General features: G+C 41.3%; 2 protein-coding genes and 1 long non-coding RNA gene across 3 annotated transcripts in view; 2 read left to right on the forward strand and 1 right to left on the reverse strand.

Annotated features, from left to right (window-relative positions):
• Positions 1-7124, forward strand: part of ash2l (ash2 like, histone lysine methyltransferase complex subunit) — a 30875-nt gene extending 23751 nt beyond the window's left edge. Inside the window, exons 13-17 of the mRNA XM_080419299.1 lie at positions 63-256; positions 1520-1612; positions 2938-3036; positions 4516-4575; positions 5582-7124. Of these exons, the coding sequence (XP_080275425.1) occupies positions 63-256; positions 1520-1612; positions 2938-3036; positions 4516-4575; positions 5582-5689 (554 nt within the window). The 3' untranslated portion in view covers positions 5690-7124. The remainder of the gene's footprint in view (positions 1-62; positions 257-1519; positions 1613-2937; positions 3037-4515; positions 4576-5581) is intronic.
• Positions 7125-7221: 97 nt separating this feature from the next.
• Positions 7222-9068, forward strand: LOC308077774. Its single transcript, XR_013932445.1, has 2 exons — positions 7222-8195; positions 8381-9068. It is a non-coding gene; the product is annotated as an uncharacterized lncRNA (long non-coding RNA).
• The window catches only part of LOC308077773 (G protein-coupled receptor kinase 5-like), a 34687-nt gene continuing 30357 nt past the window's right edge, over positions 7898-12227 (reverse strand). The window contains exon 16 of the mRNA XM_080418696.1: positions 7898-11912. Within this exon, the coding sequence (XP_080274822.1) occupies positions 11835-11912 (78 nt within the window). The 3' untranslated portion in view covers positions 7898-11834. The remainder of the gene's footprint in view (positions 11913-12227) is intronic.

A 12227-nucleotide genomic window follows, 5' to 3' on the forward strand; every position in this document is an offset into this window, starting at 1 on the left:
GAATCTATATATTGTCTTTATGTGTTTATTCGTTGATAAAAACATGTATGTATATATTACAGGTAACCTACAGGCTCCTCTGGGTTATGATAAGTTCAGCTACTCGTGGCGCAGCAAGAAGGGCACCAAGTTCCACCAGTCCATGGGGAAGCACTTCTCCTCGGCCTACGGACAGGGAGACACCCTGGGCTTCTTCATAGAGCTGCCCGACGGGACAGAGATCGCCAAGGCTCTGCCTGATACTTACAAAGACAAGGTACAACCTAAGGGTGTAGCAGTTAATCAAACTAATCAATACCCAAACAAAATATTGATTTTAATGAAATATTGAAATGTTAACCGATTTAGACCGGGAAAGCATCTTGGTGTCATTTTAGATTTCTTTGGCTATTCAAAAAATAGCAGATCTACAAGCTCATAGCGTGAGTGCCGCGCTATGAGCTTGTAGATCTGCTATTTGTTGAAACATTTTGGAAAATGTGTGCAAATCTTTGAATATATGTTTGAAAGCGAACATTTTTAACTCCGATCTGTGCTTCTGGGTGTCCTTGGAACAACACATTTTGAGATGGGGGGGGGGGTCCGTGGCCAAATACATATCATTTTGGGGGTCCTTGACATAGAAAGGTTGGAGCACCACCACTGATATAGCAACATACCGTTAGGATTTAGCAAACATTTTTAGATTATTTATTTGGCCACAGACCCCCCCCCCCCCATCTCAAAACTAATTTTCAAGATTCTTCTAAAATAGCAGATCTACAAGCTCATGAGCTTGTAGATCTGCTATTTTTGAATAACCAAAGATATCTAAAATGACAGGGATGCGTTCCCGGTTTGAATGGCTTAACGGAAAAGACAGTTGAATCGTTAAGCGCAATTAAATGTGTGACAAATTAATCGTCAGCTACAATCTCATCATGGTGACTGACAGCCCCGCCCCCTATGCATTTACATTGCAGACGTAATAATGGTCCTGACGATGTGGTAGAAAAAGTACTCAAATGTTTTACTTAAGTAAAAGTATCAATACTGCAATGTGGAAGTACTCTGTTACAAGTGAAAGTCCAGAATTCAAAATGTACTTGAGTAAAAGTACAAAAGTATTGGTATCAAAATGTACTTAAAAGTACCAAAAGTAAAAGTAATAAAATGTTTGAAAATAGCCGATCTACAAGCTCACAACGCGTCGCGATGCGACGCGTTGTGAGCTTGTAGATCGGCTATTTTCAAATAGCCTAGGTATAGAATAGGGCTAAAGTGGTTAATGTATGTTTTATAATGTAATAATTTATATCTGAAAAGTAACTAGTAACTAAAGTTTTCAAATAATTGTAGTGGAGTAAAAGTACAATATTTGCCTCTGAGATGTAGCGGAGTAGAATTAAAAGTACTGCTAATTGGAAACACTCCAGTAAAGTAAAAGTACCTCAAAATTGTACTTAAGTACAGTACTTGAGTAAATGTACTCAGTTACTTTACACCACTGGTCCTGACGATGTGTTGTTGTTGATTTCAGGCCCTGATCAAGTTCAAGAGCTACCTGTACTTTGAGGAGAAGGACTATCTGGACAAGGCAGAGAAGAGCCTCAAGGTCGTCACTCCCAGCAAGGTCAGTGGAAAACTGAACTGCACTCTGTGTTCCAGGGGTCTTCAACAACGTTTTTCAGGCCAAAGGACCCCTTTAGCTGTGAGAGCGATGAAGCATGGACCCCCCACTGTCTACATACTGGATTCATGTTTAACGACTTAAACCCTCAATACTTTGGCGAAAGGGCCTACTCTGTGTGGAGTTTGCATGTTCTCCCCGTGTCTCTCAGGGCAGTTAAAGGTTTAATGACATTCACTTTTACACCACATTCAAAGTCTTTGTCCTGGTCCTTCAAAAGTGTACAAAAAGTTTTAAGTGAAAATTCCATTCCAGTGATCCATGGCAGGTGTTTTTCTCTCACATTTCTAAAGCCTTTTCAACTGCAATGAAAAAAGAAATCTTTGCCTGCGGGTGTCACTGGTGAGGGATTTTGCCTGTCAATCATCGCCTCTGCTCCGCCCCCCCCAAAGGAAAGGATAGGGGAAGGGAGGGGCGAGGAGGAGAGTGGGCGGGATTAATCGACTGTGACCTCACTGTCGAAGGGCCAAGCTCAGATTACTTTTCAGCCTAATTATTCAGAAAACCCCAGACCACAGAAAATCCACTGAATGTTCTAAGTTCAGGTTTTTTGGGTGTAATTGAGGTCATAAAACCCCAAATAAAACATTGAAAATAAAAAAAGTGAAAATGAATGTCATGATACCTTTAATACCCTCACAAAAACATGTAGTAATCCTGGTCACTATACCGCCTCCCCCATGACAGCCGGGACAGCCTGATGGAGGGGAAAGGAACTGGTTGGAATAACGTGTTCCTTCCACGCGCTACGTCCTACCGGGGAAACTCCCCTCCTGTCAGGTGACAAGAAGGTCAGTTGGCTCTCATGCATTGAAGGAGGCATGAGCTCCGGCCCTGACCTCCCTAGGCTGGTGAGGGGAGTGTAGCGCCCAGGATCACTTAGAAATTGGCACCGGGTGAAAAGAATCGCGGGATAAAAATAATAGAGGAAAAAAACCCTCAATACTTTGTAAACTTGCCCTTTTTTTTGGCTCGGTACTTGGTCTGCTCCTTTTCTCCCCTGTCTAACCTCTTTGCCGAAAATAGCCGATCTACAAGCTTGTAGATCTGCTATTTTCGGCTAATGCTCCCCCCCAGAAAAGGGATGCTAGGATTCAAGTGGTTAAATGTAAAACACATAAAGTCCCTATCACACAAAGATTTGGCGCCCCCCCCCCCCCCCCCCGTGCAGTCTGAGGACCCCCTAGGGGTCCCCAGACCCCCTGTTGAAGACCCCTGATGTATTCCAATGGATAATAATAATAAAGTTTGTGTTGCTCTCCTTTCAGATGATCTTCTATAAGAACGGGGCGAGCCAAGGCGTGGCCTATGAGAACCTCTTCGAGGGTCTCTATTTCCCTGCCATCTCCCTCTACAAGGGCTGCACGGTGTGTACAGCTTCAGTTCTTTAACCCATTAATACCTGGAACGCATCTGTGTCACTTTTAGATTTCTTTAGGCTATTCAAAAATAGCAGATATACAAGCTCATAGCGCGGCACCGAGTGCCGCGCTACGAGCTTGTAGATCTGCTATTTTTGAAAAATCGTGAAATTTTTTTTTTTACATTTTTTTCCGAAAAACTGTTAGGATTTAGAAAATGTTTAGAAGCGGCCTCAGGTCTTAATGGGTTAATCCATTAAGAACACTTTTTAACTCCGATCTGTGCTTCTGGGGGGGGTCCCTGGAACAACATATTTTGAGATGGGGGGGGGGGGGGGTCCGCGGCCAAATCCATAACATTTTGGGAGGTCCTTGACATGGAAAAGTTCTGATATACAGTAGCAACTAGTGATGAGCGGGCCGACCCGTAACCCGCGGGTCAACCCGCGGCGCAGGTGGTCGAGTCAGGATTTCAGAGGCAATTATGCGGGCTGTGGGCTGAGCGGGTCAGCCGCTCTCTCACAAAAAACAAAAACAAAAAAAAAACTATTTTTAACAACATGCTTGTTTATTTAGCCCATGACAATGTTGTGCTACTGTAGACATTTAACCCATTGAGACCTGAGGCGATTCTTTAAACAAATCTAAATCCTAACAGTTTTTTGAAAAAAATATGAAAAATATTTTTTCACGATTTTTCAAAAATAGCAGATCTACAAGCTCGTAGCGCGGCACTCGGTGCCGCGCTATGAGCTTGTATATCTGCTATTTTTGAATAGCCAAAGGCATCTAAAGTGACACAGAAGCGTTCCAGGTATCAATGGGTTAAAGCGACTTTGCGTACTTAACCCATTAACTGCCAGAGGTATTTTCATATTTTTTTTAGCCAGTGCCAGAGTTTTTCATTGGAAAAAAAAAAAGTACTCGGGAGACGAAATATAGACTTTTTAAGTTTTAAGTTAACAAGGAAGTGGATAGGAGTCTAGATCTTCAACTAATCATATCTCCTTGGTCTTTGGGTGAAATTGAAAAAAAATAAAGTAATTTTTTTTTTTCACTTCACGTAGATCTACGCGATTGGCACGTGGCGGCTTTAAATCGGTTCGCGTAGATCTACGTGATTGGCAGTCAAATGGTTAAAAGAGCGCTATATAAATCTGAGCTATTATGAATGTGATTATCTTTTTTTTTCCCATCGCGGGTCGCGGGGCGGGTTGAGCCATAGATTTCTATATGGGTTTGCGGGGCGGGTTGAGGCGGTTTGGGTCATGAAAAAACCCGACCCGCACATCACTAGTAGCAACACACTGTTAGGGGACACACAACCTGCTCATCGGTAGGGGTTCAGCGTCTTGCTCAAGGACACTTCGACACCAACTCTGGGGGAGCCCGGGATCGAACTGGAAACCTCACGGTTCCCATCCGGCCGCTCTACCTCCCTGAGCCACTGCCGCACCTAATGAATGCTTTCCGTTTTGTTGACAGGTGTCTGTTAACTTCGGCCCACATTTCAAGCACCCTCCCAAGGATATCAAGTACCAGCCGGTGAGTAGCTCATTACCTACACACATTACGTACGCACATTACATACCAGTGTTGATTTCGTTGACTAAAACTATGACGAAAAATGTTCGTCGACTACCTTTTTTCACTGATGAAAACTAAATAAAAACAAAATAAAAACTAAGCTATGATGACTAAAACTAAGACTAAATATATTGACAATTTCGTCAACAAATAAAAACTAGACTAAAATGTTAGTGAGGGATCTAGTGGAGAAGAGATCCAGTAGAACTAAAAGACAAGTCATTTTTGTTTGTTTGCGCTCGGGTGTTGTGCTCTGAAAATAGCAGATCTGCAAGCTCACAACGCGTCGCGCTGTGACGCGTTCTGAGCTTGTAGATCGGCTATTTTCAGCATGTAACCAAGTGTAATATCAGCCATTATGACGCCATCAAGGCACCGCCTAAATAAATTTTAGTCGACTAAATCAACTGTAGATTTAGTCGACTATAATCTTATGGTATTTAGTCGACTAAACCTAGACAAAACATTTCAGGTGACTAAAATATGACAAACTAAATGGAATTTTATTCAAAAGACTATGACTAAAACTAAATCAAAATTTGCTGTCAAAATAAACAGTTGCATACATACACACATTACGTACGCATTCCTCCATGAATAACAGCTTGTGGAATGCTGCTTGTAGACCTGTAAGGTCTTCAATCAAACGCTATTCTCAAGGCCAGACACCTATTCCACAATCTTCCAAGTGAAGTGTGAAATGCTTAACGATCAGATGACTCCCCCCCCGACTCTCCCTAGGCTGGCAGAGGGAGTGTAGCGCCCAGGATTACTTAGACAATTGGCACTGGGTGGAAAAATGGGTTACAAAAATCGGGTGATACAAATTTAGGAAAAAAAAAAAAGTCCTACAGTGTGTACCAGCCCTATAAGACCTCTTCTAAATCACTAGTTCTCAAACCTTTTCGTGTCCAAAGGGACTGACATGTTGTGTTTTGTGTGTGACGCTGTGTTTGTGTGTTAGATGAGCGACATGGGCTGGGGAGCCGTGACGGAGCACACGCTAGCTGACATGTTGTACCACGTGGAGACGGACGTAGACGGGAGACGCAGCCCCCCCTGGGAGGGGTGAACCCCCCCCCCCCACCTGGTCCACACACACACACACACACCTGGTGTCAACATCTGTGGAGGGATCAACACACATACACACACACACACACCGGGTGATCAATCCACACACACACCTGGCTGGTGTCGACTAGGGATCGGACGATATGAAAGTTTCATGTCACGATTATTGTGAACAAAATAGTCGCGATTTACTATATTATCGCGATGATCAAAAATATGCTTAAAACTCTTAAAATTACACCTTTGTTAACCACTTTCTTGAACCTCAGCGTCCATAGTCTAGGGTGGAACGTTTTGCCAAAAATACCAGATCTACAAGCTCGCGACGCGTCGCGAGCTTGTAGATCTGCGATTTTTGGTAAAGAGGTTTAGAGAGCGGGGGAAAAAAAGACTGTACCAAGCACGTTCTTTTACAGGTGCGTTCCCAGTGTATGACTGAGGACAATTTCCACGATAAATTAAAATCACTGCGATACGATTTTTATGAGCGTTCTTTGATCATGATAAACGATAATGACGATTATCGTTCCCATCCCTGGTGTGAACATCTGTGCAGGGATCAACCCCCACACACACCTGGTGTGAACATCTGTGGCCTGCTGCCACAGGCCAGCTGTAGTTATCATGGCAGCATAACATCTGTTATTAGACGTATATATACACAGTAGAAGCTCTGGTGTTGAACCCACATGAACTCGACTAGCGTCTCTATTCTGAGGGGGGCAAACATTCAGCGCAAATAGCCGATCTATAAGCTCACAGCGTTGGACGCATTTTACGACGCGCCGTGAGCTTGTAGATCGGCGGTTTTCGCCAAAGACCATTTTGGTGTACAAGGAAAAAAGGAGGGCGGGGGGGGGGGGGGGGGGGCGCTTAGTGTAGAGCCCTGGGGTAACCCGGTCAACGAAGTATGACAAGGTTTAAGTGGTTTTAAAGGGGTGTAAGTCATGTGTTTTTGTAGAAAAAAAGATAGATGGATAGCTGCAGATAATAGCTATGATAATAGTAATTATTGCAATATGTATGTTTGTTCAGTAACACTGGTCTCCCACTCTCTTAAAATGACTTTTCCAGGTCGGGGAAAATCAGGAGAGAGATAATTTATCAGCTTCAATTGTATAGCCAAGTCAGTGCCAATTTTGTTTGTTTCATCACTTCCAATTTTACTTCCTGTGTACCGTACGAGTCCTCTCTCCTGATTGGATGAAATCGGGACGCCACCTACCTGAAAATCAATTTTCCGTTTCCTGAGGACCTGAAGAGACGGGGGGGGAGAGCCCTGTTACTGAACAAACACTTGACTGTGTAGCAATGATTACTATCACAATATAGAGCTATTTAACACTTATTCTAACAAAAAGATCTCTCTTAACCCATTAAGACCTGGAACTGTGTAATTTTTAAATTTGAGCTAAAAAGCATTATTTTACACTTTGGGCTATTCAAAAATAGCAGATATACAAGCTCATAGCGCGGCACCGAGTGCCGCGCTATGAGCTTGTATATCTGCTATTTTTGAAAAATCGTGAAAATGTGTGCAAATCTTTGAATTTATATATTTTTCAAGCGAACATTTTTAACTCAAGTCTTTGCTTCTGGGGGTCCCTGGAACAAAATATTTTGATGGGGGTCCGCGGCCAAATACATATAATTTTGGGGGTCCTTGACATGAAAAAGATTGAGCACCACTGATATAGAAACATACGTTTTTCAGAAAACTGTTGAGATTTAGGAGACATGTAGAATCGGCTTCAGGTCTCAATGGGTTAACTCGTTGAGTTAAGTGAACACGGAGGTGACCGTCTATGCTCCTCGGATGTCTTGTGGTAATAAATACGTGATGGATCACTCGAGATATTGGAGTCAAAAGAGTAATTCATCTTTTATCAACGCTTTTCGTATTTAATTTTTCTGAAAAAGCATCAATACAACCATGACCGTTCAGCTCCCCCATGATTATCAAGACGTTTCTCCCTCCAAAGACATTACTTGTCGAATTGTGTTGAGGTAGGCGGTGCCCTAATACAGTGGTTCTCAACCAGTGGTCCTTGAGGGGGTTACCAGGGGGTCCCCAGCGAAATTAGTTAACATAGTGTCAAAAATCATTTTAACCACTTAGCTTTGGCTATTCAAAAATAGTAGATATACAAGCTCATTTATACAGATATACAGCCCCACATTTAGAACCAATAACTGACTTATAATGAATAATAGAGAAGCACTTTATTTTCATAATTCTACGACTCGACAAACACATTCTTTTGTTCATAATCGACTGAATTGATTAACCAATTAACCCTGTATTTTACTTTGTTGTATAATGGTGGTGTACACAGAAATGGCAAAAAAAAATACAGCGAGCGTGGTTAGAGCAGTGTTTCTCAAACTGTCAATGGGGGACCCCCAGGGCTGTCCCCAAATGATATTTAGGGGTCCCCAGATCATAGGCTTAATGTGCAACAAGTGTTATCGGAACAGTTCTAAAGTTACAATTTAAGCACTTTGTAAGACCTTTTTAATACCTCTACATTGAAGAGCGAGAGAAAGAGAGAAAAGCATTACTGCGCCAAACGTAATCAACAAACAATACTATAAAAGATGGTCAAACATTGGCCAAAATGTCAAATATTACCCAAGAAAGAGGCACACATTTTGAAAATGGCTGATCTGAGGCGTTGTGAGCGTGTAGATCAGCTGTTTTCACAATATCTGTCAAACTAAATTAAATGCCTCGACCTCGATGTCATCCCAGAGCTCTGTGATGTTTGAAGCTGTCGTTGATGCTGTAGAAGCCACTTAAACCTCCATTCGTTGAGCGGAGTCCCGCAGGGCTCTATAATGGTGTCTGTTCTGTTTTTTTTTGCTCTACATTAAATATCTTGGTTGAAAAAAGCCGATGGATAAGCTCGCACCGCGTTGTGAGCTACAGGCTATTTTCCTACCAAACGTCGTTTCCCAGAATATGGACGCTGGAGTTCAAGTGTTTTTAAGACTCTGGTCTTTTCCTGTTGTAAACAAAGAGTTGACTCTTGACGTCTGATGAGAGATGTTTATTGTCTTTGTGAATTTTGACTTTTTTTTATAATATTGCTGTTCAGTTGTAAAGTTTGCAATTGTTTATATTCCTGGTTAAATAAAAGTTCATACTGTACATGCTAAAAAGTCATGCATGTTCTTTCTTTTTATTATTATTATTATAGAGCACGAAGTCTGACGTAATTCACACATCCTACCTGGGTCGCGGTTTTCCCCTCCGTTCTGAATCCCCATAGACGTGTTTAATATCGCGTCAAATAAGAACTGTGTTCCAAAAATAAACAAATGATCCCGGCGGTTTGACTCTTATGGATATGAAGCATCAACTGACGGTGAGAAAACGATAATGTTACTTCCGCCGAATTAGTTACATTTTCACCAGAAACTGATTGTTTCAAATATAATTCAAATATATTCAAATATAAGTGACTGACTATCATAAACGATACAGAACCTCCTCCCTGACAATATCGCCGAGACAGTTTGTTTATTTTTGGACCACAATTCTTATATGAGACGATTCTATGATGATGACACAATGTTATTCTCCATAGAGAAATGACTTTACGTGCGAGTCAGGACTTCTGTGCTCTATTACAAAGGTGAAGACATTTTGTGTGAAAGTGTCAGTATAGTGTATATACAGCATGTATGTCTCTGCCATTTGCATTAGAACAGCAACATGGAAACCATGATTTGAACGCAAGGAAAGGACGACCCAACAGTTTGAGGGCATGTTTTTGATACGTCTGTTAACCCCCATTAAGACCTGGAACGCATCTGTGTCACTTTTTGATTTGAGCTAAAAAAAAAGCATTATTTTACACTTTGGCTCTTCAAAAATAGCAGATCTACAAGCTCATAGCGCGGCACCGAGTGCCGCGCTACGAGCTTGCAGATCTGCTATTTTTGAAAAAAAGTGAAAATGTGTGCAAATCTTTAAAATATATATTTTTAAACCAAACATTTTTTAAAGGGTCTACACCATGAATTTCAGAGATTTTCAGAATGGGCGTGTCTGAACAGGCCATTTCAGAATGTGCAATGCCATTGCATTGATGCTGGCCAGACAGAATTGCTCAGTAGCCCCCCCCTGCCCAAGAGGACGTTTTGGTATTGCAGCTGAAAGTGCTGTATAAGCCAGAGACAATTGACTTGGGATGAGTATATCTGAGTGATGATTTAGGCTCAAACCTTTTGAAAAAGGTTTGAGGGACATACACCATATGATATTAAATATCAAATATGTTTTTTAAATTCATGGTGTAGATCCTTTAACTCAAATCTTTGCTTCTGGGGGGTTCCTGGAACAAAATATTTTGAGATGGGGGTCCGCGGCGGCCAAATACATATCATCTTGGGGGTCCTTGAGATTAAAAAGTTGGAGCACGACTGATATGGAAACATACGTATTTTTTCAGAAAACTGTTGGGATTTAGAAGACATTTGTAGAATCGGCCTCAGGTCTTAATGGGTTAACCCATTCAAACCGAGAACGCATCTGTGTCATTTTAAGATTTATTTGGCTTTTCAAAAAATAGCAGATCTACAAGCTCATCTTGTAGATCTGCTATTTTTGAAAAATCGTGAAAATTAGTGCAAATCTTAGATTTCTTTTTTTTTTAAGATTTATTTTGAGCTTAAGTCTTTATTGGACAGGACAGTAGGCTGACAGGAAATGGGGAGAGAGAAGGTGAGTGACAGCATAGGCTGTGGGGGGATCGGGAGTCGAACCCGCGACGCGCTCGTCCGGCTACATTGAGCCTATAGATGCCTGGACCACACTTATAACAGTATTCTACATTGCAGTATTGATACTTTTACTCAAGTAAAAAATAATTTAGTACTTTTTCCACCACTGGAATTAGGTTTCAGTGGGGGGGTATTACTTAAGTAAATTTTTGTGTTGGCACATTTAACAAATTTACAACACATTTAAAATGTTTGTAATAGTCCATGAGCCAGACAAGATTTCATTACCAAAAGAGTGGGCAAAAACATACCTATATTAAATTGTTTATAGGGTCAATATAAGTAAATAAATATATGATAACCTTTCCACAGGAGCAGCTTTTTCATAGTTATCACACATTTTGTTATTCTCCCCATACGTACATGACGGGTGAAAAAATAAATCACAATTTAAAAAATGGTCATAAGGAAACTTCCCCAGTTGATTACTTACATGAAGACAATGATTTATTGTATTACAAGTTTTCTGAAATTGTATATTTAAATATGCAAATTAGGCATTATATAGGAAAACATGCCCTAATTAAAATATACAATTTCAGAAAACTTGTAATTTATCTACTTGTAAGTAATCAACTGGGGAAGTTTCATTATGATAACTATTTTTTTAATTTTGTGATATTTTTTTTTTTTCACCCGTCATGTACGTATGGGGAAAATAACAAAATGTGTGATAACCAGGGGTGCAATGCTCACTGGACGGCCTTGCACGCCGTGCCGGAACCTATTTGACCAGGAGCACACGCAGGCACACGCATAGATTTAAAACTACTTAAAATTCGCACCTCAACAAAGTTTTCAAAGGCTCCGACTCACACCTAGCGAATTAACATAGGAATAAGCCTAGATGCATATCAATCAGGGGTGCAATGCTCACTGGATGGCCTTGCACGGCGTGCAAGAACCTATTTGACCAGGAGCACGCGCAGGCACACGCATAGATTTAAAACTACTTTAAATTCACACTTAAACAAAGTTTACAAAGGCTCCCGACTCACGCCAGGTACATTAACATAGGAATTAGCCTAGATGCATATCAATTGTCCATTGTGTGACCTATAGTTTAGGTGTTAAGCGACGTGCGCGTCACATCATTAAAATACAGTGCAAGCACATCCCAAATGAGCATAGCAACACTGGTGATAACTATGAAAAAGCTACTCCTGTGGAAAGGTTATCATATATTTATTTACTTATATTGAGCCTATGAACAATCTAATATAGGTATGGTTTTGCCCACTCTTTCGGTAATCATTGCTCAATTTTGGGGCTCTGGCTCATGGACTTTAAGTGATGTGAAAGGAACTTTGTCAATAATATGATGGATCAGTTGTATTGATGGCACAGAATCGTCCCTAGAGGGCAGTGCTGAGTAGACCTGCTGATTCCAGGGAGCCTTCACTAGAGACGGAGTGCTCGCTGTTGTTTGAATGCTGTGGATCAGAGAAGAAACACACACACACACACACACACACACACACAAACATATGAATCCCGTGGAGCGGACAAACACACAAACACGGCGTCTTTCGGAAACGCCAGGATACAAATACCAAAACGCTCGCCCCAAAAACTCAGTCGCCCCGGGGCAAATCTGGTGGTATTCACCTGGTATTCCTAAACGTAACCTCAGTAAAACTATGTCTAAACCTAATCTTATTCCTAAACTTAACCTCAGTAAAACTATGTCTAAACCTAACCTTATTCCTAAACGTAACCTCAGTAAAACTATGCCAAAATCGAACCTT

Source organism: Gymnoscopelus braueri, assembly GCF_963280865.1.
Source record: "Gymnoscopelus braueri genome assembly, chromosome: 22".
In the NCBI taxonomy this organism is placed as follows: domain Eukaryota; kingdom Metazoa; phylum Chordata; class Actinopteri; order Myctophiformes; family Myctophidae; genus Gymnoscopelus; species Gymnoscopelus braueri.